Raw genomic sequence first — 24,611 nt, forward strand, 5'->3', positions numbered from 1 at the left:
GCGTGGTGGCTGTGTTCTCTGTCCCCGCCATGACCAGGTCGAGTATGGATGCTATTAAGTTGTCATCATGGAAGAGGCTGTCTTTCTTGTTTTTCTCCTTGAAAAAACACAAGTGGTAAGAAAGGTCTTAAAACCATCAGTCTTAGTATTCAGCAAGCTTGGGAAATACTGCATAGCCTATGACACTGACTATGATCTTGTGTTTGTGAACTGGGTAATAAAACAGACCTGATCTTGAATGCATAGCATTCACCAAAGATGCAAGGTTTGGAGTGGAGTTTTGGTTCAGTATCCATCTCCACCCAGAAGCAGGCTGAAGCCCAGGGCCAGATGCTGTTCACAGACTCAGCCTCGCAGTTTTTAAAAGAATCATAGAATCATTTGGGTTGGAAAGGACCTTTAAGATCATCAAGTCCAGCTGTTAACTTAACACTGCCAAGTCTACCACTAAACCATGTCCCTAGGTGCCCCATCTAGATGACTTTAAAATACCTCCAGGGATGGTGACTCCCTGGGTAGCCTGTTCCAATGCTTAACAACCCTTTGGGTGAAGAAAATTTTCCTAAAATCCAATGTAAACCTCCCAGGCGCAACTTGAGGCCGCTTCCTCTTGTCCTGTCACTTGTTCCTTGAGAGAAGAAACCAACACCCATGTTACTACAACCTCCTTTCAGGTAGCTGTAGAGGGTGATAAGATCTTCCCTCAGCCTCCTCTTCTCCAGGCTAAACAGCCCCAGTTCCCTCAGCCGTTCCTCACAAGACTTGTGCTCCAGACCCCTCACCAGCTTTGCTGCCCTTCTCTGGACACACTCCAGCACCTCACTGTCTTTCTTGTAGTGAGGGGCCCAAAACTGTACACAGTATTTGAGGTGCGGCCCTCACCAGTGCTGAGTACAGGGGGACTATCCGGTTAGCCAGGACTGATGATAAGTGATGGAAAGTGGCTTGATGAGCACCTCCACCAGTTCCCTCAGTACCCTTGGGTGGATCTCATCCAGCCCCATAGACTTGTGTGTGTCTAAGTGGTGTAGCAGGTTGTTAACCATTTCCCCTTGGATTATGGGGGCTTCATTCTGCTCCCCATCCCTGTGTTCCAGCTCAGGGGGCTGGGCACCTGGAGAACGACTGGTCTGACTGTTAAAGACTGAGGCAAAGAAGGCATTAAGTACCTCAGCCTTTTCCTCATGCTTTGTCACTATGTTACGTTTCCCCCCACATCCAATAAATAATGGGGATTCTCCTTAGCCCTCCTTTTGTTGCTAATGTATTTATAGAAATACTTTTAATTGTCTTTTATGGCAGTAGCCAGATTAAGTTCTAGCTTTGGCCCTTCTAATTTTCTCCCTGGAGACCTGCCCTGGAATGGCTTCGCCCCGAGAGAGGGGCCCGTGCCTTGGAAAGCGTCACAGTTCTGGCGGCGTCCGGTGAGCTCTCGCTGGCCCGTGAAAATCCGGGGGAGAGGGTGTAAGTCTTGCCCCGGGCCGTACCCATATCCGCAGCAGGTCTCCAAGGCGAACAGCCTCTGGCATGTTGGAACAATGTCTTTGTCTTCTTGAGTGGCCTGCCCCTTCTTCCAAAGGTCATAAATTTGCTTTTTTTTTTCCTGAGTTCCAGCCAAAGCCAGGCCAGTCATCTTCCCCACCGTCTCATCTTTTGGCACATGGGAACAGCCTGCTTCTGCAACTTTGAGATTTCCTTCTTGAAGAATGCCCAGCCTTCCTGGACTCCTTTGCCTCCCAAGGGATTCAGTCAACCAGGCTCCTAAACAGGCCAGAGTCTGCCCTCTGGAAGTCCAAGGTAGCAGTTCTGCTGACGCCCCTCCTTACTTCTCCAAGAATGGAAAACTCTATAATTTCGTGATTGCTGTGTCCAAGACGGCCTCCAACATCACCCACAAGTCCTTCTCTTTTCACAAACAACAGGTCCAGAGAGGTGCCTTCCCCAGCTGGCCCACTCACCCGCTGGGTCAGGAAGGTCTCTTCCACACACTGCAGGAACCTCCTGGACTGTTTCCTTGCCGCTGTATTGTATTGCCAGCAGACGTCTGGTAGGTTGAAGTCCCCCACGAGAACAAGGGCTAGCAATTGTGAGACTTCTGCCAGCTGCCTATAGAATATTTCATCTGTCTCTTGATCACTATAGCAGACTGCCACCATGATATCTGCCTGGTTGGCCTTTCCCCTGATTCTTACCCATAAATGTTCAACCCTTCATCACCATCGCCAAGCTCTAGACACTCAAAACACTCCCTAACGTACAGGGCTACCCCACCACCTCTCCTTCCTTGCCTGGTCTCTCCCCTGTACAGAAGGAGATTCAGCTAATCCTAGCTCTGAGAGACTCCTCCTGCCCAAGGGCAGGTTTGAAACCCCAACAATGTTCAGAATTATCTTTCAGGGCATTTCTGCTGGACTTTAGGACTGTACTGACCCTTCTTCCACATAACTAGGTAGAATATTTAGTGCCTAAGGTTGGCCCAGATCCAGTTGGAAAGAAGAAAAAGCTCAGGGCCCAACTATTTTGTATTGAGTGAAATCAACTCATGTGTAAAACTGCAGAGTCTCTACTAAAGTAAGATGCAGGGCAGGGCTGGGACTTGTATGGATGATCAAGTGTATAATTCATCTTGGAGCAACAGTATTGATTGATTTGTTGTTGTTAAAAGAAAGGTAGAGACAGCTTTCACGTGAATGCATGCATTTTCTACTAGGAACAAAGAGTTGATCTCACATTATTAGCACGCTGCTATTTCAGGAGTGGACTAAGACAGTGGCTTTCGTATCTTAATTTTGATAGAAAAATCCCTGCAGGAAATTATACCAACTGTAAGAGACGGGCATCTGATTTCAATACCGCTAGAATAACAGCATGGATTTCAATAGGTTTACATGACGTGACTGAAATCAAGACTCAGCAACTCTTTTAGCTAGCAAATCCAAAGGAGACATGGCAAACAGTCAACAGAGCTAAGCAGTCAAATACCTCTTGTTGCTTGAATATCAGTGCATCAATGTAGCTCCTCACGCTGTTCTCATTGATATCCTCCCTGCTTGCCTTCATGTATTGCCTTAAAATGACGCGCACGTCTTCTATTTTCCCAAGCATAATCTTGTGGGTTTTGAAAAGAAATCCCAGGAATGGGTAGAAATTGAAATACTAATGAGGAATTAAAAAAGAGAAGCATTAAGTCTGCAGAAATATCAGCGTGCTGAAACAGCTTCTTCCTAAGGCACGACAAATCAGTTGAGTTTTGTCTTGTAGTATCTGAGCAGATTTTCATAAGGGAGGGCATTGCAACCTTTGAGCCTGCATTTAGTACTACCTAATTTTAAGCATTGATGCTGTTCTGCGGGAACAGATCCTCTATGAGTAACAACCTGGTAAGCCTCTCAAAAGAGTTGGGGCTCCAGTGTGCCAGGCCACCAGTCAGTTTAGATTGGTATAAGACTGGTTATCTTTTTCCAACATCAGTTGTGAAGGATGGAGTATGATAGTTTGAAGATAAGCAGTTTTCCTGGTACTCTCCAAGGAAGCATTTTTTTTAATGCAGCCTGTGAAATCTCACTCACTTGGCCATCAACACTGAACGTGCCTTTTTAGAAAATGCAGCAAAGGCAAAGAAAGCCTAGGGGGTGCAATTATGCTGAAGAAGCCAAAAAAAAATAAAAATCTGTGGAGCTAAACCAACCATAGCTCAGTTCTCATTTTAGCTCTACACAGATAGAGTTCAAAAAGAGAGTAGCAAAGGGGACTCTGGCTGCACACTTGTAGTGTCCAAGGTGGTATGACGGAAGAATTGTCACATTTGAGGTGTAGTGTCTGGTTCTGAATATTTGAAAACTGCTGGACTAAATTCTATGGTTTGTATGGCTCATAAATGTAATGTGCCAGTGTAAAAAAATGTGCAACAGTTTACTTACGTTCAAATACGGGGATCCCAGAAGAATCATAACTTCATCTATGAGTCTTAAGAGAGTGAGAAATGTTGGGTCCTTATAGTCAAACCTGTCCCCAAACAGCATGATGAAGGTGATGTTGATTGGAGCACAGTTGAAGGACGTCAGGCTAAAAGGTTCCCCTGAAATGGGAAGAGGATGGAAATGTGAGATGTTGCAGCAGCAGCAACACATATGAGGCTGTACAGCACTGTGATGGTCTCCAGCTCACCTTTGAAGGATTTGATCATCTCGATAAGGAAGTGAAGCTCCTCGAAAATTCTCCCTTCTATAATTTTTTTCCCCATGCCGAGGTTGCGCATGCTGGATACAGTGAACCTCCGAGTTGTTCTCCACAGCTCCCCGATAGAGAAGAACAAACCTGGGGAGGCCGCGAGACATCACTGCTGGGCTCATGCATGGAGGACCCCCACCACACGAAACAAAATAGGGGCCTGGATGAAGAGGGATCTCCACAAGCGTTTCTGCTGCCCAGTTTCCCCCAGATTTGGGGACTAAGGGTTCTCCCATTTCTGTGTGCCCCATCCCTGTATCCTCTCAGCTCCATTCTCCCAGTCTCACTGAGCCTGTAGCTTGGGGAAACAAGCTCCCACCCAACCCAGTCTTCCCCAGACCTCTCCTGAGTGCGAGATAAGCAGGTGTGGCTTTCAGACCAGTACTGGTTGGCTGTAGAGCTGGGGAGAGATGTTGGTCTAAGTCAATCACACAACCTTTCTGACCCTGGTTGGTTGATCTTAAAGGTCTTTTCCAACCTAGACAATTCTACGATTCTATAGTTGCAAGTCTAGGGTCTCAAGCAACAACCTTGTATCTTTGCAGCTTCTCTCTTTGTCCTATTCCAGTCATAAAGATATTTTATCTATGTGAGATGGGATAATTCAATCTCCTCAAACCCTGGCCAGTGCTGAACCATTTTATGGAGATTCCCAGCAGCACTGGATTTTCAGCAGTGGCAAAAATACTATCATTTTGTCGAGGTCATTGGGCTTATGCCTCGATGACCACAAACACCACCAAGCAGGGATGAGTATTTCATCCTGTCAGTGTGTTGGAAATAACAAAAGAAAAAATTGTGTCAATAATCCAAAGACTGTCTCAGCTTGTGTCAATTGAAAATCGGGATTCCAGCACCTCACATCTTTGTCTTGGCTCTAAGGTTTTTAAATGTGTTTGTTTTTTCTAGAATAAACACTATTTTAGAGCCATGCAGTTTTAATTTAGAGAAAGCAAAACTTCTTTCTCTAAAAATGTCAAAGCTAATTTCTAAACTTTATTTTTAATTTTTCTTTAATTCAGGCACTTTCATCTGGATAACTCATTTTCTGCAAACAGCTTTGGAGTCAACAAATTGGCATTTTCTGAAGAAAAAAATGTTTCATTGGAAAATTTGTGACCGTTGCTACTTAACAGCCCCCGTGAATTTACAGCTTTGGGTCACCTCTAAGTGGCTCAGGCTTGGGCTGAGAAGGTAAGTGTGAAAGGACTTATAGTGCAATACTGACAGTCTCCCACAGGGATATTTTACATGTAAATTAGCTCTGAAAAATGCTTTTCTCCCCATTGATTCCTTTTCCTTATGTAGCGATAAATTAATCTATTGATATTATGGCTGGGTAATTTAATTTCTAATTGTAATCCCAACTTCAGCCTGTGACCAGCATATAAAGCTGCCTTTTGGATGCTCAAAGCTAAAGCCTCAGCTGAAGCAGAGGATGGAAAAAAGAGGCAAAAAGTCCTCTGAGATACTCAGTTGCCCTGGAAAAACCATGAGGTTGTTTGTGGGGGCAAATTTCCAGCCTCAGCCTGCTGCTGCTGCCTGACCCTGTTTCATGTGGTCCACCCAAGAGCTGTTGTGGGGAGGCAAGGCACGGGGGGCTGATGATGTCCAAAATTGTGGCACCTGGCAGTGGGAGACAGGGAAAAACCCTACAGCTCCGAACAGCCAAACCAGTTAGTCCGAAGTCCCCTGAAACCATGGGAAAGGTTTGTAAATGTGGTGGTGGTGGAGAGCCACTCTCACTGGTGTCTTACAGAAATTAACCCCAGAATCACCACCGTGCCTTTAAAAATCCCACTCCTCGCCCTCGAACGTTTAAGATACGGATCGGCTACAAGCGCATTAGCAAAAGCGATAGTAGTGAAAAGCCAGAAGGCATTGCCTGAAAGCGAGGAAAGCCAAATATTTTCTGTCAGCTTGGCTTCAGAAGGGCCCAAGGGGGATGTTTAAAAGCCGGGCTCCAGGGAAGCACAGTTAGGCTGGCACTAAGCGACGGTGTTGTCCCTCCCGCCCGCCCCCGCTCATTTCTCTAGTACCGTTTCCATTCTGAATTTGGTCAAATATTGGGATGGATGGTCTGTCTACAAACTCCTCTGTGTAGTTCACAAGCGCCTCCCGCACAACTTCGTACCCGGTCAGGACCACAACTTTCTGGAACCCAAAGTGGAGGGTGAAGATGGGGCCGTATTTTTCCGCAAGCTGAAAAAGAGGCGAGCTGTGATGGTCAGGAAGAGAGGGAGCATGCACAGGGCAAGCGCCCGTTGCTTTCTGAAAGGACATAGCACGTCCTGGTGCCCTGCTGGGAACGGCCGCGGAGCCGCTACCTGCAGAACGGTGCCTGTGAGCCAGAGCTCATCACGGTCAAACACAAGGCATTTTGGTACAGATGCCTGGCTAGTATCCGTATGGATTTTAGGCTTCTTGCCATGAAAGAACCCCCACCCCCATCAGTGCATTACTAATCTGGTTTTGCTGTTAGGGAGAAAGTAAGTCAAAAACAAAAAAAACCACCTAGAGTTAAAGACTGGACCTCAAATGGCAACACAATTTGGCAAACTGGAGAAAGACGAAAAGAGAGAAGACATTTCAGTGCAACTAATGATGCCCTCACACAGGGAAGTGCAAAAAGCAATAGCAGAGCACTCCTGCGTCCCTGCTACTAGATCAGAGGAGCTGCTTTTCTCACACCAGGAGTTTTGTTTGCACTGGATGACCACAAATGGCAAATCTGTGCCCCTCTGCTCGGACCTGGCTTTGGTACCTGGACCTCAGCTGGGCACAGCAGGGAAACCCACGGCAGGAGCAGGAGCCTGCCTGAACCGAAAAAAAACTGTCCCCATGCTTGTACATAAAGTCATGCTCGTTTTGCACTGAGAAAGCTCTGGAGGTGTCTTTCCAGGACACAGAGAGATGCCCCAGGTAAATTCTCCACGGCTCCTCACCAAAGCTGGGCCGTGCCGGCAGCTTACAGAGGCCACACAGCACCTCAGGGGGCTGAACGTCCCTCCAGGAGCACGCGGTCCTGCTGCCATGTCCTATGTCTGTCCCTGGAGCTGCTGTGCTGTGCCGCGGATCCCCGCTCCTCTTTGCCAAGGGAAGGGGTCTGCACAGAGCGAGGCAGGCTGGCGGGGGAATCCACACTCCGTAAGGACCAATGTGTGTGTGCCTGCTGCCACGCGCTGGCTTTTTACAGGGGTGAGACTGTTGTGCCCCCCCAGCCCCTGCCCGTATGCCTCCCTGGCCCTGCCGTGGGGACCGAGGGAGGCTGACTACGCCTGCCTGCCTCCACCCTGCCACCGAGGCCGCGTCGTGCTCCCGGGCAGCTTGAAAGCAGGACTTGGGGACAGCTGAGAAGAGCGTGGGCTGGGCTGGAGCAAGGCGATGGGAAGCCACAGTCCAAATCCGCTGCCTAAGCAAACACCCAGTGCACGCGTGCAGCCTCAGCCGTGCCGGGTCCACCGGCAGCTTTTGCAGAGGAGAGGGGGGCAACCCCCCATGCCCTGCACCCCCATCAGGGTGCCCTGCCGACAAACGCCGGTGCCTGCTGCTCAACGCAATCACTGTTTTTTGCTCTCTGTGGGGTGAGGTGGAGGGATAACCCCTCCGGAGTAATCCCAAAGCAAAGGCAAACATCGGCAACACCAAATATAGCCCAGCAGGTGATGAAAGCATGCGGAGGTAATTCCAAACCGCCATTCAGAGACTGCCGCAACGTCTGCCCAGCCCCGCTGGGTAAACTGACCCCAGCCCTGACATTGCCCATAACAACACCAGGTGCTGGGAGCCTCACCCCGTGCCTGCGCCATCCCACCGCTCGGCTGCTCTCAGAGAGCCACCAGCATCTGCTGAGCACCGGCGCTGCGGGAGCCGTGAGCTGCCGCTGCCTGTTTGCTCCCTCCCTCCCTGACCCCGGCGCGGGTCGATCCCCGAGGGTGCTGTCGGCTGCGGCGAGGAGGGAGCGCTCAGCAGCCCGGCGCAAACACCCTGGCCTGCGCCAGCCTCGTCTTGCGCCAAAGAACAGTTTACCACCGTAAGTGAGGTAAATTGTCTTAATTGCAGGTTAATAGAGGAGCTTGCTGGGGGTTCATTCTCGTTCCTTAGCACAACTTTTCCACCCCTCTCTTGTACCGCCATCGAGATTTCAATGCGTATCCAATTCATCGAGAGGGAAGCAGATTTTGCAGTGGGGCATCTGGATTTGGCCCTCTCCGAGGCAGTTTTAGGGTCACTGGCATCGTGGAATTCCCCTTGCAGTTCTCCAGGGTGGAAGGGAAGGAAGTAATTTCATTCTACGTTAGTTATGTCCTAATGCTTTAAAAGATTTCTGGGTGTCCAAGCTGTCAAATTAATATTTCAAATCCCATAAGCACTATATACTTCATGTACATCATCACAATTACATGAAGAAATCCCATATTACCCAGAGGTCTTTTTTTTAATGGTTGATCACTCACAAATGACATTGCATCAACACAGACATTGGCTAGAAGAAGCCCAGAAAAATATTACAAAGCAATTTTCACACCTTTAAAATTTAGTTAGAATTAAAAAAAGACAAAAATTTCTCACTGATATATCCCAGGCAGCTTTAAAAATGCGTGAGGGTCTGGGTTTGGGGGTTTTTGTCCTACCTTCATTAGTGATTTATCTTGCCTTCTAAGATCCACCAAGTGCAGGTTACCAATGATCGGAAGAAAGAGGAGTTGGACCAGGAGGAAATTTAAAAGCTGAATTTTTATAGCCAGTTGAAAAATAGAGTACAGCTAATAATACTGCTGCACACAGCAGACAAATTAATACAGGATCAGAAATAAATGAAATGAAAAAAGACATTTTTTTAGTAATAATCTATTTTTCAGGGGGTTAGAAGCAATAAAAATGCAGTGGCACTGTTCAGTTTCTGCCAGCTGGCTTTCTGTTTGCTCTCTGCGATTGCTACAAGCACTCGATTCTTATTAAGGTTTGTAGAGTACCTAAATAAATACTGCATACTCCACCCTCTTTAAACACCTCAGAGAATGTGGTCTAAGCAGTTTGCAAAGCCTGTCCAGAAGTAAAGAGAGTTTCAAATTACAAACCCATGCATGTGTGTGCAAGAACATATACATGGGAAAAGGTGCTTGGCATTCCTCTATAACCTCCTCCTCCCCCGGAGACCTCGAGGTCCTTTATTAGCAGTACGATGACCCTCCACACACTCCGCTGACACGGGGAAATGAAAAGGTTTCTCTGAATCCTATTAGAAACCTCCAGATTCAGATTTGGATAGGGATTGGGATCTCCGTGTTACCAGAGACACAAATCGTATTGTTACGGGAGGCTTTAGCCTTCTTGATGTCAAGTGGAGACCAAAGGTTGTTAGTAATGGCAAAGCCCGTGCATCCCTGGGGGTCGTAGTCCATGAACTTCTTCATAAAGTTAGCTCTGAACTGCCCACAAAGGATATGATTTCAGACTTTGTGTCTGAAGTAGAGGACATGTCATAGCTAGCCATGGAAAATTAGCTTGGATCAAGTGATCATGAGTGGATTCATGAGTGGAATGGAAAGACAAAAATAGATTTGAAACTTCTGGGGGGATTTTTCATTTTGCGAGAGCAGCTTCTAAGAGACAGAGGGAAGAAGTTAATGAAGTTAATGAAGCTAGCTGACCTGGCCGGCTTCAGAAGAGGGACATGACAGGAAAATGGAATTATTTTAAGTCAAAGGTAAGAAACACTTGGAGCTTGCATCCCTCATAAAGGTTTAAAACTTACAGAGAAGGAATTGAGGTCTACCTGATTGAATAGTGGCTTTCAGGAGGATATTGGGAATAAACAGCCAATGGAGTAAGATTGTTCAGGGAAGTAAGAGCTGTCTTACATGATCGGGAAGCACGAGGCTAAAGGTACATTTATCCAAAGGTTAAATCATACAAAGGCTATTATCCAGGCTTGCAAATGCAAAGAGGGAAGGAAACGGACCTAAAGTGAAGGAGGGCATAGCTATGGTTAGCGCGGTCCCAAAGCAAACGGCTGCTTGGTTGCATGCTGGAGCTGCCTGTCCAGTGTGTAGATGTTACAGCGCACCAGTCGCCCAGAAGCAGCGAGTGTGTTGCAACATTTCTGGGATTATTTTTTTTTCTCTTTTTATTAGTTTCCAAGAAATGGGCTGGAGGCAACGGTTTCCTCCAGAGCATGCCTAGGATGACTCAACCCTGCCTGCTCAGGAGAGCAAGGAGGCAGAGGGGCTGTAAAGGCAGGCAAAAAGGATGAGGGCTGGCACGGGGTGCAGAATGTGGGCACTGCGATAAGAACTTGTGATGGCACGTGCTCTGCGCCCTGTGCAAAATGTTTGCTCCCCCAGGGTTTTGTTTGACCAGCAGCACCCTGCAGTGCAAAAGCTACGTGTTGCCGCTGCTCTCCTTTTATTTCATCCTTGCCCTGGGAGCCGCTGAAATCATAAAAAGGCCTTTCAGAAAGAGACTTAAATTAGCTCTGAAAAGCCACAGGGGAGTGTATTGGGTTTTTTTTAAACCAGGCTCTGAGTGCAATGCATTAAAATGACAAAGGTAAGTCAAGCTCTTGCGATGACAAGAAATTCCTGTCTCAATAATGTGTCTGGTACGTGTTTCGCTCCGGAGCCACGCTGCTACGTGCTCCCCTGCCTGAGCACACAGAGCCGAGCACAAAACACCTGCCAGGCACTGACACCGCTCCGGGTGCATTCCTGGGGCAGCCGGGCCCCTCAGGGTGCTCGCAGCCGGGTCGTCCTCTGTCCCTCCAGCCCACGTGGCAATCCCCTGCCACGGCACGTGAGCCAGGTAGCAGCGGTGAGGACGTGGAGCGTGGGCATCATCCACTGACCCCGAAGCACAGCCACTGCGCTGCTAGTTAGACAGCCTGGGGAGAGCCAGCCAGTAAAGCACCAGCCCTGCATCCTTTAAATTAACTTAAATCCCCCCAAATCTCTGTGCCTTCCCTGCCAGACCCGTTCTTGACTGGCGATGCATGCCAGACCGCAGCCTCAAATAAGTCCTGCTGGCTTTCACTGTGATGAGTTCCTTTTAAGCAAGGGCAGGAGCCAGAGGCATCGCTGTAAGAGCTCACATTAGAGAGCCATACAGAGCCACGTCCTGTCTCAGCAGCCGGACCCGGGCACCGTGGGAACTCCGAGGGCACTGTAAGTTAATGAATTCTCCAGCCAAGAAAATGTTTTTTCCTGGTCTTATTTGGAGTCTAGTTTTTATGCTGAATTACATGGAGTTGCATCCTTTCTCCAGCATTCAAAGGTTGTAACAGGCATAAAAATCTATTTCCTTCTATTACTTTAAATCTACTGCCATTCACTTTAATTTTCCATTTTGCCTTTGTGATGAGAAGAGGTTGGTGGAAGCAGATGACCCATCTTCTCTGGGACATTGCATGGCCTTACTCTTCCTACTTATCTTCTCCACCTCCACGTTAGAGCGAACAACCATATCTTCCAAGCCAGTACGCATGTGAAGGATTTTCCTTCTCCACCATCATTTTTCTTTCCTCCTGTCCCAACTTCTCCTAAAGTCACTACATTCTTTTGGAAAAGTGGTATGCAGAGCGTAATACCATCTCGACTGCTTGTCTGTCTCCCAGGGACCAACGCAAGAAAAAGCCTTGCATGATGTCTTAAGCACTTTAGGAATTTGGGAGGACTCTCTAATTCACCAAATAGTGAGTTCTGAAGATTGTTCCTCTAAGTCCTGTAAGTCAGCAAGGACTCAACCCCAAGTGTAGACTTGGTGACAGAGCTCCAAGGTCCCAGGTTTCTCGTATAATGAAACTGCATCAACACATGGACTGTGCACGTGATCTTGATACTTTTGAAGGGGACAATTCTTTAAGTATTAAAAAGACCTTTTCGGTTGTGATTTTGTGGAGTTGGAAATTCAGTCGTTTCCTTTGAGCTGTTTGTGGCTATGAGTATTGCTCACTCTTTGCATCGCTAAACGTCTTGGGCTGCAATGCTGCCCAGGGATCCCTGTGCTCACCTCTCTAAGGTGGGTGTATTAAAGGTGGTGCAGCCCAACTTTATCATTTTGACCCCAAATCAGTTTCATCCTGCAACACCAGATAGATCAACAGCAACAGAGAAAAATATTTATTTATCAGGCTTGCAGTAGTTAGACAGTGAATAGCAAACCAAACATAAGCAGATGCAGCAGCAAGGGCTTTCTTGTCACATAGCTTGTTAAGCAGACTCCTTGAGATGTATCCAGAAGCCGGAGCTGGCCCCATGGCATGAAGCATGTAGAAGTGCAATACCAGTACAAGGTACAAAGCAACTATTCGAGGGCTGCCTTTATTCGCACCAACTAAAGCCAGTGTGAAGAGTCGATGTCTTGGCCAAACGAAGACAGCTCTGCTTTGTCATCCCTTCATATTCTCTTCCTCCTTTCTTTCCTTTCATTTGCAGCACAGATCGGCTTTAGAAGAAGCAACTTTAGTTTTATGTTACAGATTTACATAACCACCCCCTCAGTCTCCATAACTTTCTGTTTCCCCCTTTTTTCTTTTCATCCTTGCCTGCCGTTCCTGCTGCCAACCCAACACAGAAGCATCTTCAGTGACTCCCTAACTCATGGGTGGTTTCCTGCCTTGCGGGTACAGCTAGTTGTTCCTACTCCTAATGGCTGCTACGTGAAATAAATCATTAATTGTAGTAATCAAAGAGCTGCTCTAGGATAGCCGCAGTCTCTGGGGTGTCCTCAGCTTTCTACAGAGACCCCCACTGACAAGTTAATGGTACAGATGAGTGACTCGGTAACAAAGTCGTAACCTGCTTCTTCTTCCAGACTCTATTGCCAGTTTTACATCTATTTTCACAGTGACTACATTCAAAATCCTATCAGCCTTGACAGTGATGCAGGATCTCTGCTGGCAGAATGTGAGCTTTATCAGCTCCGAATTTGTAACTTCAGTTCCTACCTAAGTGGCCAAAGCACTTCTGCAAGCACCAAAATTTTGCTTGCAGCTCTTCCTGCGATGGCCGTGCTCCTGCTGTGTACTGAGCACATACAACTTCCACGGGAGCCCATGACAGTGGTGTTTGCTCAGCAGTGCAGGCTGACCTGTAACTCTGCCTGCAGACCTTGCTGCCTGTCCCTGGCACAAGGAATGTCTGGAGAGGAAGACAGCTCGAAATGCCAGGGGCTGTGCATCTGGTGTAGAGCAGAAGACAGGCAGCAACATTTTCTAAAGAGTTTAAGGTCCATTTTCAGTCAAATGGCAAATACTGTCCCTATTCATCCCAGCACACCTGATATAAGGAACTCAAGTTTGAATTAGGAGCCTGTGGATGATGGCTCACCCGGCAGTCAGTGGAGAGAGTGAGCAATTTGGACCTTACGGCAGTTGAATGATCCACTGAAGGATCCGTTCTCTCTCTCTCTGTGGAGGGTAGAAAGGATCTAGAGAGCAACTGCAGCTCCTAAGGTGCAAGCAGAGAAGAGGGCTGAGCCCCTCTCGGCTCTCTGATGGGAACACGGCAGCCCTGTGCCCAGCCCCAGGCTGCATCGCCCGCGCACTGCCTCAGGCTTGTGTCCAGCGTTAGCCACGCTGATGCAGAAGCTCTTCGCTATCTGTGGCTGGTTATTTTTTGCCAGTTTAGGGACCTAGGCTGGCTCAGCAAGGGATCGGAGCAGTGCCAGAGCCAGCATGAAGCCAGGAGAGGGGAGGGAGTGGTAGAAATGCCTGCCTTAGCAGAAGGAGGAAGCTGCTCAACGGGCCCCATCATAAATAGGCTTTTCAGCATAAAGTGCCTGGTGTGAGTTGGAATGAACCCACTTCCCAAACCACTTAGATGTTTTCTGATAACTGTCCTGTGCCTGGCTCTTGGCATCAGCCCATGTTACACCCTCATGTCTGGGACTCTGTAATAAAGATAAGGCAGCTTGTATCGCACAATGGAAGCTCAGTCTGAGGCTCAGCTGAACAACCGTCCTGGGGAGATTTCTAGATCCATTAAGTGTCTGTTGTCTCCAACTGGGCCATCGCTAATCAGCTCTGCTATAGAGCTTGGACTTTGGACTGACAAATTCCCCATGGAGGCTCTCAGGGGAGAGCCTCTGATGGGTTGCATCTATAGAGGAGGCTTAAAACCATTTCATTCTTTCAAACAGCCCTGAAAACTGCATCTCTGATGTGCTGTTCCAGGAATGAATCACACTGTTTCTGAGAGCAGTACTCAGGGGTGTCTGAAGGGTTTGCATTGTGCGGACACTGCAAGGGCTCTTGGAAAGAATCACATAAACGAGGGAAAAATAGCAGTGCCCGGTGTCTTCCTCCCCCTAAAGCTCAGGTACAGACAGCTTTTCCCCCTCGTAACCAGACTTGCTTTCAAGCTTGCAGTGTTCGCTACTCTAGCTCGATGTTGTTTGATTGTTCGTAGGGCACAGCGCAAACCAGGTGAGGCATGGGGTTCAAGGTGAAGCCAACATCAGCAGTGAGATCTAGGTCTGACCTGTCCACTCCCGGAGGGGTTTGGAAAACAAATCTGCGGAGCAAGCCTGCGAAGAAGAGGAACAGCTCCATTTTGGCCAGTCCTTCTCCAACACAAGCCCTTCGTCCTGAAAACAACCAGGAGAGAAGTAAATGATCAGCACTGTAACTGTCAGTGCTTATGTCTGAGACTGTCTAAACTGGATGTACAGTCTGTAAGAGCAGGCTGCTGAGGTAGGAAATTTTTCCTTCCTTCTCTCTGTATACTAGAGGTGCTACTGACTTTCTCTCAAACCACGCAGAAGCCTGCAGGTATGTGAAATTATTCAGTGACTCTGGGTAAATCAGTGTCCCTCAGATCTCCCAAAGAAGAGGTGGTTACCTACAGCAATGGCAGACAGGAGAAACGACCAGAAATCCCTTATCCTATGTTCTGTGTCCCTGACTTTCATACTTTCCTGGAATCAGGGGGAACTGTGCCATTAGAATCATAGAATCATAGAATGTTTTGGGTTGGAAGGGATCCCTAGAGGTCATCTAGTCCAATCCCCTGCAGTAAGCAGGGACACCGCTAACCAGATCAGGTTGCTCAGAGCCCCGTCCAACCTGGCCTTGAATGCTTCCAGGGATGGGGCCTCCACTACCTCTCTGGGCAACCCGTTCCAGTGTTTCACCACCCTCATTGTAAAGAATTTCTTTCTTATATCTAGTCTAGCACGAGGTGTTGCACCCCCTGCCCCTCACCTATGGAGAATGGAATAAATGCCTCTCTCCTAATGAAGTTTCCATCAGCATCCAGGAAGTGGGAAGGGTTGAACTGATCTGGGGTTTTCCAGTGTAACTCGTCATTCAGAGCGGAGGTCAGCAGCGGAATAATCTCCGTGCCCTGAAAGGGATCAAAGAAACTCACAGTAGCTGTTCGGAGCAGATGACTCTCCTAGTTGAGCTGGGCTGCTTTCTTTTTCTTCTAATGTGAAAAGGCAAGTAAAACTGAGCCATGGCAAATGGAACTGGGGGATGCTTCCATGCTGCCCTACTGTGGCTCTGCCTGTTATCAGTAGCTGCTGCTCTCTTTTTGGACCACAAAACATTCCTTTCTTACAGTGCCAGATCTTCCAGAAAAGATGCTGAAGTAGAGGTTCCCCATTTGGCATAAGAGATTCAAACCAGTGTGATTTAATTAAACTCTCTGGTTATTCTGGATTCAAAGAGCTGTAACAAACCACAGCCCAGTGCCTGTTTAGAACAGCTGTCCTGGATCCAAGGAAAAGGATCACATCATAGATTAAACCACGCATCATGGTGTCTTTAGATTTTTATATTTTTTGTCCTGTCTGCTTTAAACAAAACTGCAAAGAATCTGTGCAGTGTAGGCTGCTAACCTCAAAGCTCACCTTAGGAATCACATAGCCGTGGAAGTTCACATCGGTAGGAGTTGATCGTGATACACCCATTGGGACAATATTGGCAAACCTTTGTATTTCATGTATCACTGCATCTGTGTAAGGCATTTTTTTCCGGTCCTCCAACTTAGGCATCTCTCCTGGTTCAATGACGTGGTTCATTTCCTCCTGAATCTTTCCTTGGAGGGAGGAAAGGATTAAGAAGCTGATAACCCTCTTATCTTGTGACTGAAATGGCCTCCAGTTTGGCCAGGATGAAGAAAAGGAAAAACTCTGAGGGATATTTGGGAAGAGCAGAGGTGGGTAAGCCAGGGCATGGTGTGGTTCTTTCAGGCTTGTTGTTGAGCCAAGGGAGCTTGAATGGAGTCCCTACAGTACATCCCGTGCGTGATTCCGATTACACACCTGTGCCACCCCAGAGCCTTCAACAGAAAACAGATCAGAATCAGCTCCTGAGGAGACCTTTACTGACGTAAGCCCATAGCCTGCAGGAGAATAACGATGGGGGATTTACTGTAACTGCAGACTGGCCCTTAGCCTCTCCCACTTGGCTGGGCTGGTTTATTGCAATCCAGCTGAATAAAATTCCTTTGTAAAATCAACAGTTGTTATCTCTCGCAGAGTACTCAGAATAATTACTCTAGACGACACTGAATGAGTTCCACTCCCTTCCACAACCAAAGCCTTAAGCATGCAACAATATATTGTACAAGAGGACTTCTCAGCCTTACTCTGAATTTCTGGGTATTTCATCATCAGAAGAAGACCCCAGCGCACAGTTGTAGACGTAGTCTCAGTCCCAGCGGCAAAGAGGTCCAGGGTTGAAAACAACAGGTTTCCGTTGTGGAACGGAGTGTGGGGTTTCTTCGACTCCTTCAAAACAGATAGGTAATGGCCATAAATTCTACTGCAAGTGATATGTGACTGTGTTGCCACCGTTTTCATTGCATTTTACCTTTTTGTGACTTTATATGCTCTGGGAAACTAAACGTTTAGCATTTTAGCACGAGGACCTACGCTGCATGGAATTTGTCTGCTCCCAAGCGTATGTGCAATCCCCAGGTCCAAGTATAAGGTTAGTTGGAGTTTAGTTACTGCAATGAAGTTTATCACTGTACCATTCTCACAGGAAGGTTCCGGATGATCTCCTCCTTACCTGTGCTGAGTGGTAACTTATTTCACCCATGTGGGACATCTTGACAACTCCCTTTAGATCCCTTTAACCAGCAGTTTCGGTGGAGCTATGGAGCAAGTACAGCACAGCTCACCGTGAGTACGAGCTTTGAAATATTCTGCTCACTGCAGTTCTTCTGTTTCCACTCATTCCCAGTCCCTGACAGATGGTCAGTCCTAATAATAAGTCAGAGCTAAGAGAGTAGAAGACTGAAACTTAAAGCACAGCTTTAAAGTACCTGTTGTTGCTTCATCAGAAAGGCGTCAACGAAGCCTGTTAAGTTATTTTCATTAAACTCTTCTTTGTGTTCCTGGAAGAGCTTCTGGAGAAACGCGTTCAGTTCACTGACATTTTGTAGCACAGTCTTGGAAGCTCCAGAGAGAAATCCAAGGGATGGGTAGAAATTATATAACTGTGGAGCAAGAGAAGTCTTATCGTTAACCAGCGTTTCAAACACATACTGGTATCGCAAATCACACTGCTGGTACCTTGTCCTATGCCCTGACATTTCAGGCCATAATTCCCCCACATTTGCTTGCACAGTCCAAGCAGCTATGACTTGCTGCAGAAACAGTGTTCTCTCTGTTATACCTCTGCGTGAGTCCTTGCCATGACTTTTGGGAGGCTCACCAGCTTAATCTTCTTTCAGGGCTTCCAGCTGTGTAGGTGGTGGGACAGAAGGTCTCAGATGGGAAAGATGGGAATGTGAACATTGTACTTATTCCAGGGAAAGCCCTCAGGCGTGTCACATCCTATGGCAGCAGAAGGGACTTGGACTGGCCCCCTCCACAGACACAACATTGCTGTGTCAACACGATGCTTTCCAAGCCAATTAGCTTAGGCACAGCGCTGAGCTAACCCAGCTACACTGTTCCTAGGAGCTGGCCAGGCACAACATTGCAGTATGTCGTACGGACACGTGTGCTGTCAGGAGAAAGGAGGGGTCTCACCCCCATCATCCCATGAGAGGTGCACACATCTTCAGGGAGACCACTGGCTGCCCTGCCAGACAACAAACACCGCTGTTAGCTGGTGCCGTGTCCTGGGAGACTGTATGCAGTGTGTAACTCTACCTGTGCTTGGGTGGTGCTTTTTGGGCTTAGCTCATCTGGAGTTACAGCCAGCCGCAGACCCCAGGGCAGCTCAGAGAGACCACTACATTGGCATTCAAAGCAGAAGATTTGTGTCAGGAAGGAACGGGCTTACATCAGATGTTAGTTTGCTAAGATTGAGTTTCAGTAGCCAAAATGAAAGAAAAATAAGTTCGTCAAACCTAGTTCTAGGAGAGGCAGAACTAAGATAGTTACTGTAAGTGTAATACAAGGAGGCAGATTTGAGATGTCATTTCAGGGCCAGTCTCTGATATGAGAGATGAATTGGGCTTCTGCTCTTCAAAGGAGGTAAAATGGTTTCTTTTGCAATGACTTTGGGTTTTTTCTTTTACTAATAAACTTCACAGATTAAGGCCAGGGGCCTGGGAATCTGTGTGTTCCGGATACAGAACCACAGATGTGTTCCGTACAGGCTGGCTGGCTGGTAGGTTCATGTTCTCGCCTCAAGAAACAAGATGTGGGAGGCCTGGAGGACAAACATGGGGAACCAGATATCCTCAAAAAAGCTAAAAGCCAAAACGTAAAATCAAGCTCTTACCAGCACCATAGGGGAGCCCAACAGCTTAGTATTTTCATTTAACAGCTTCAGCAAAGTTAGAAATACAGGATCATCATATTCAAACCTCTCCCCAAACAATATAGAGCAGATGACATTGGATACGGCATTGTTGAGTATCATCTTCGTATCAAATGGTTTCCCTGTATTTCAAACAACGAAAACAAATGACGATGTGAGTATCCCCATTTCAGTCTGGATTCCCATGGAAATGTTGTCCTGAGCTCCCAAAGAAAAAACTCATTCACCACTCAGAATGCATAACAGGGAACTTGGTTTCAGTGTTTTAAGATCTCAAGTTAATAACCTGCTTCAGCATGTGCTGAACTTTAGCCATCATTTGCTCAGAGTTAAACTTCCGTTAATCTTTATTGTTCTGTTAGACATGTTTTCTGTCTCTGGATGAAAGTCTTGACACTCACCGCGATAGGATTCAAAATATTTGATAAGGGAATTTACTTCCTCCAGGATTCGAATCTCAATGGTTCTCTTTCCCATTCCGAAATCTCGCAGTGTGGACAAGGTGAATCTTCTCATAGTTTTCCATAGCTCTCCATGGCTGAATGCTATGCCTAAAATAAAGGTGTGACATCCTTATGTTACCTGTGGTTATCAAACACCTGTAAGGCCTTCTTACACCCTGGTATGAAAGCTGCTTGATACACTGTTAGATAAACAAAAAGTAATCTGTAAGAGGATTGTACTCTCCTGCTGTAAGAATATAAAGAACATAGACCAACTACGAAAACTAACCAACCAAAAGGTCATTTACCATTTCCTTGGGTCATTTTCCTAAATATGGGTATTTCTGCCCTCTCTCCAAATTCTTCAGCGTGATTTAAAAGGGCATCCTTGATGGTTTCGTATCCAGCCAGTACCACAGCTTTCCTGGGTCCAAAATGCACAGTGAAGACGCTGCCATATATCTTGGAGAGCTGTCAGAGTGAATAAATATGTTCATTCAAAACCAGATCTGGACCCAAACACTAGCTCTAGCCACCCTGGGTGGTTTCTAGCCCGGAAGGAGCCTCCCAGCCCTGCCTGAAGTCTCCAGGTGCTGCTGTAATGCAACTAATGAGCAAGAGCTATCAGTTGCCAGCATCTCTGCTTGCACCCTGTTTGCACAACAAGGTGTCTGCTATCGCTGCTCCTATCAGAGGAGAAGTCAAGAAAATGCCATTGCATTCCTGTGGTGTTCTGCAGTAACAGGCCAGTGTAGCAACACCACCATTTGGAGGCCGGTTAGAAAATGCCGTAGCAGGCAGGCCTGTTTATTTTAATGCTGTTGACCCCGAGGCAAGCAGGCATGCACACATCTTTGAGGCTGAAGCCACAACTACTACAAAAACAAAGCTCAACAATAACTCTTTCTTTCAGGACAGCACTTGTCTCTAATTATGGCAAGGTGGGTAGCGTTGCAGTCATCGCAAAATTATTTACTGGCCACCAGAAACTTGAATCCAGCTAGGAAGCCTATTCTTGTAAATAATGTCACAGGAGCTCTAGGCTTTGAAAGCAAATTAAATATGAATCATCTGGGTGGCTTTGACAACGTAATCGTTCACTCGGTATTTTAGACTTCGTTTAAACACACTGCAAGCTATCCGCTCCAAATGCCTTCTTGTTTCCGATGTGCCTGGGTTACCATTTGCTATGCATTAGGTACATACTGAAAATTGAATTTCAGATTAGAAGCAGGTCCTGTTATTACACCAGACAAATTGAATTTGTTTTCATCAAATGGTGGTTTGACGGCTTGGGAGATAACATTAACACTCGTTCTTTCCTCCCTGGCAGCTCACGGAGTCTGTGGCAGAGCCAGGGGCAGGGAATCACAGCCTCCTCCCAGCTTTCCGGTGGTCATTTGTTTGCATTAGTACCTCTTGGCATCAACCCTGGTTTTTCTCAGCAACACAAGTATTGGATGTGGCAGGTCTGAAAGCCTAAAGAAAGATTCTTGACAGATTATAGGAAATGAGTCTGGTGCCTTTGCGTAGACATTTGTATCATAAAATCCCCCAGTACCACCAAAAATAGTTGCTCGTTCACACCGGCACCCTCAAACATGCCTATGATCAGATGGGAGCTCAGGACCAGAAGCCCATCAAAACTGCTCTGCACGATCCTCGGCACCGTAAAAAAGGCAGAAGAACACTGTGTGACTGCCACAGGAATGCTGTACTTTTGCAGCTGAGGATGCCCTCCTTCTATGACTAACTGGAGAATTTCTGTGCCTGCCCTGCCCTCCCAGGTGGGCTGAAGGAGTTCACGGTGGATGGGGTTTCCCCGGTCACGGTGTGCAGTAAGAACACACACAGGGTATGTGACAGGTCACTTGTGGCACCTCAACCATCTCTACAGCAACCAGAAGAAATCTGAATTCACACTGAATTGTCCCCACCTCCCTACAGGAGCACAGCACACACTTTCTGAAACAAACACCTGGCTTTAAAATATTTAAGTCCTTTTTTTTTCTCTTTTAGACATAAAAGTATCCTTGGACCTGCATGAGAAAAAGCAATTTGTTTGCCTAGACATATAAAAGCCACGCATCAAGTCTTAAGTAACCCTGGCCAGTGTCTGCAGGGGAAGGGTTGGGGAGGCAGAGTTGAGCTTTGCATTGCAGGGATGTAATTTGCTTTGGAAATAAGTGTGCGTATGACCCCATTTCCTCTGCTGTGGGGACGATACCCTTCCTTCCTTCCTTCCTCCCTTTCTTCCTTCGTACCTACCTTCAGTGGGAGAGGTCTGTCTGCAATGAGGCGTCTCTTGATGGCAAACGGTCCCGATCTGCCAGCAGCCTGGCCCAGCTCGAGTGTCCTACCTGCAGCCTCTGAGGGGCTTGAAATAGCAACAACATGGAGCTAATTGCAAGGGCTGGGGACCTATGCTTGTCTGTGTATAAAGGAAGGAACGTATGTATTATATATAAACACATATATGTGTGTTTGTCTACCTCTGAAAGTAAAGTCACTCTGCCAGCCTGCCTATACACTAAATATCTCATCTTTGCCCTCCACACAATGCAAACACCACCTCATCCCCATGTCCCCGGTTGCATTTCTCCCTTCCAGAATTGCACGTTTTCCTCTTGTCTGCTCGCTCAGACCCTACCTCTGTCAGCGACTGGAACGGCTTTTTCAGGTCCACCACATTCAAGTTTCCAATCAGAGGAAGAGGTCGTGGCCCAGGAGGCAAACTGCAAACTGACTTCTTCAAGCTGGTAAGAAAGTAAAGGAGAGCGACCAGCCCTGCTGCCAAACAGAGCAGCGAGCTAGAGCCCACGTATTGCAGCAAACTCTGCAGGGCCATGTCTAGATCAAAGTGTGGGTACGAGCATCTCGGGGTCCCTTTATAGCCCTCCTGTCATTGCCTGAACACACCTTCTGGGGAAGTAGCTTTACACAGAGAAAAGGACTCCAAGGTCTTGTTTACTACCATTTAGACCAGATGTACTTTTTTTTCCTGCCAAATAAAGCACCCTATTTTATTTTGAAACATGGATTATCTTAATCTGGAGCTCCTATTTCATCCACAACACTGGGGCAAGGTGTTTGTTTTCCAGTGAAAAATCTGTGTTATGGGCATGTTGTGGTCTGTGTGATTTCAGGGGCAGAATTAAGGGCCAGGACCTGTGCTGGATTGCTGTCACGGTGCCAGGTCATAGGACTCAGCTGGACCACTGGTGATGCAATGGAGGAAGCAGGACGCAGGAGGGAAAGCCCACAATAACACATGGCCTAAGGTGCAGCTGGCAAGAAAGTCCTTAGGGAAGACAAGGCTGACCATGGAGGAGTTGGAACAGTGGTGGCCTGAAGAAGTGCTAATTCAGGATTGCAGACGGGATTAAGTCCACTGACAGGTGACAGCTCTGATTCTCTTTGCTTTCCTGCCACCCCAGTAAAATCACCTCGAGCAACACAGTGTTTTCATTTTGCTGACACTTTTACTGATCTTTGTCCCAAAAATCCTCTGCTGGCAATCCCCAAATGCCCCTGAAACCACTTCAGTCACTATTTTGCAGTTCACTGTCCAGAGGACAGTGTGCCTGGATGTCCATCTCCAACTCTGGGTTTGGTGATGACTCCTTCCTGGCTGTCCTGCCTGTTTATGAGCAGATGCATGCAATCCTCTAGGACAAACCGACCCCTCCAGACAATGCTTCTGCCTAGATTGGGAAAGACATCCTGGATCTTTGTAACCTGGGAGGGGCCAGGATGAGGCTCTGCAGCTGGCCAGGCAGAGGATGGAGGACGGAGGCTGCCCGGGCAGCTACTGCAGAGCGGGTGCCAGCCCGGAGCAGCACGGAGCGGCAGCTCTGGCACTGTGGGTGCAGTGAGTCACGCACCGGGCCAGGGCAGGCTCCTGCAAGAGCCTGCGTGCCCAGGCGAGAGCTCCCCAGGAGCCACCTGCATCCTTGGGGGGTGGCAACGAAGCCAAAGTATCATGAACAGAGGCCACAGTTTTAAATGGTTGCTCTGGGGGGAAGAGACAACTTGATGCTCTATCACATATTCACAAGTGGGGATATTTTGCTCCCTGGTTGCAGATTCTGTCAGATTACTGGGCCATGCTGCTGTTCAACCTTTTAGAAACCTTTAGTATTAATAACACTTTTGCTAGAATCCTCCAAGGCTCCTGGGTCCAGGCTCCACTGATGGAAAAATGATGATTATTTATTAATAATAATAAAAGTGCATTAGCTGAAGGCAAGGGGAATCAATAAACTCTAACCAGATTGACGTGAAAAAGGTGCCTGCACATCTGCCTGTTCTCCAAGGCTTGTTATCAGGAGTGGAGTTTTCTCACAAGGGGGAATTACCTGCTGCAGAAGAGGACTAGGCAGGGCAGGCAAAGCAAGGAGGGCAATGGATGGTCACGTCCATCTCAAGATTTGCTGCACAATGGTGAAGGTCTCAGCCTGTGCCCTCTTCTCTCTGACATTTCCAAGAATATCCTGTTCTGCCAGACTCTTCTCTGAGTGAATGGTGGGATCGCTGGGACTCTTGAGACTTTGTAAGATACAGTAAGAGTGAGGAAACAAATCCTACATGGGCAGAGTTTGGTACCGATGGAGGGAATTTACTCTTTTTGTCTATATACAGCCACCGCTGCTCTGTTAGAGTAGAGCTGGCTACTGCCAAAGACAGCAAGAGCACCTTCTCAAGGGCTTTCAGGCTGGTCAAAGCTTCGGGTTGTACTTGGTGGTAATATAGGGTGAAATCTTTTCTCAAGCAGTGAGCCCATAGACTTGCAACCTGCTGGACTGATGCATGTGGGAAATGACGGATGAGTTCTCCAGTGGGAGGGAATCATTGCAGTTTTAGAACACAGCTAACATGATGTTCTTGCCTCCATTTCTTCTTCGTGTACCTTCACTTCCAGCATGCAATCCTGAACACAGCCTACAGCTGAGCTGCTGGCTTGCAGGGGAGGCATCCCACACAGGACCAAGGAGAAAACGTTCCTCACGGTTCACGTGTTGCTGTCTTTCCACCAGCCCAAGCCAGAACTGATACCATCTTCAGGTAAGCAGAGCTTGTGGGCATAGCTCAGGGAAATAACCAGTTCCTCCTAGAAAATGAGCCTGTGCATTAAACAACCACAGAGTCATCTAACTTCTGTGTGCTCATCTGGAGAAGGACATATAATCTTCTAATGGGACAGAGGTTAATAATGC

The 24,611-nt window shown here is 47.4% G+C and overlaps 2 protein-coding genes across 2 annotated transcripts in view; both read right to left on the reverse strand.

The window, feature by feature from the left end:
• LOC104128972 (cytochrome P450 2W1) overlaps window positions 1-9,066 on the reverse strand; it is a 12,484-nt gene extending 3,418 nt beyond the window's left edge. Inside the window, 7 exon segments of the mRNA XM_035897220.1 lie at window positions 1-97; window positions 2,983-3,156; window positions 3,921-4,078; window positions 4,168-4,317; window positions 6,270-6,432; window positions 8,865-8,927; window positions 8,929-9,066. The exon segment at window positions 1-97 is cut by the window's left edge and continues 36 nt beyond it. Coding sequence (XP_035753113.1) covers window positions 1-97; window positions 2,983-3,156; window positions 3,921-4,078; window positions 4,168-4,317; window positions 6,270-6,432; window positions 8,865-8,927; window positions 8,929-9,066 — 943 coding nt within the window.
• Window positions 9,067-14,602: 5,536 nt separating this feature from the next.
• On the reverse strand, window positions 14,603-22,274 carry LOC118452583 (cytochrome P450 2K4-like). Its single transcript, XM_035897227.1, has 9 exons — window positions 22,046-22,274; window positions 19,704-19,866; window positions 19,354-19,503; window positions 18,914-19,074; window positions 17,502-17,675; window positions 16,821-16,962; window positions 16,081-16,268; window positions 15,431-15,572; window positions 14,603-14,814 (listed from the first exon to the last, which is right to left on the reverse strand). The coding sequence occupies exons 1-9, from the start codon at window positions 22,241-22,243 to the stop codon at window positions 14,603-14,605; spliced, it is 1,530 nt and encodes a 509-aa protein (XP_035753120.1). The 5' UTR covers window positions 22,244-22,274.
• Window positions 22,275-24,611: the final 2,337 nt, after the last annotated feature.

Source organism: Egretta garzetta, unplaced genomic scaffold (assembly GCF_000687185.1).
Source record: "Egretta garzetta isolate BGI_Z169 unplaced genomic scaffold, ASM68718v1 scaffold57, whole genome shotgun sequence".
NCBI classification, from domain to species: Eukaryota; Metazoa; Chordata; class Aves; order Pelecaniformes; family Ardeidae; genus Egretta; species Egretta garzetta.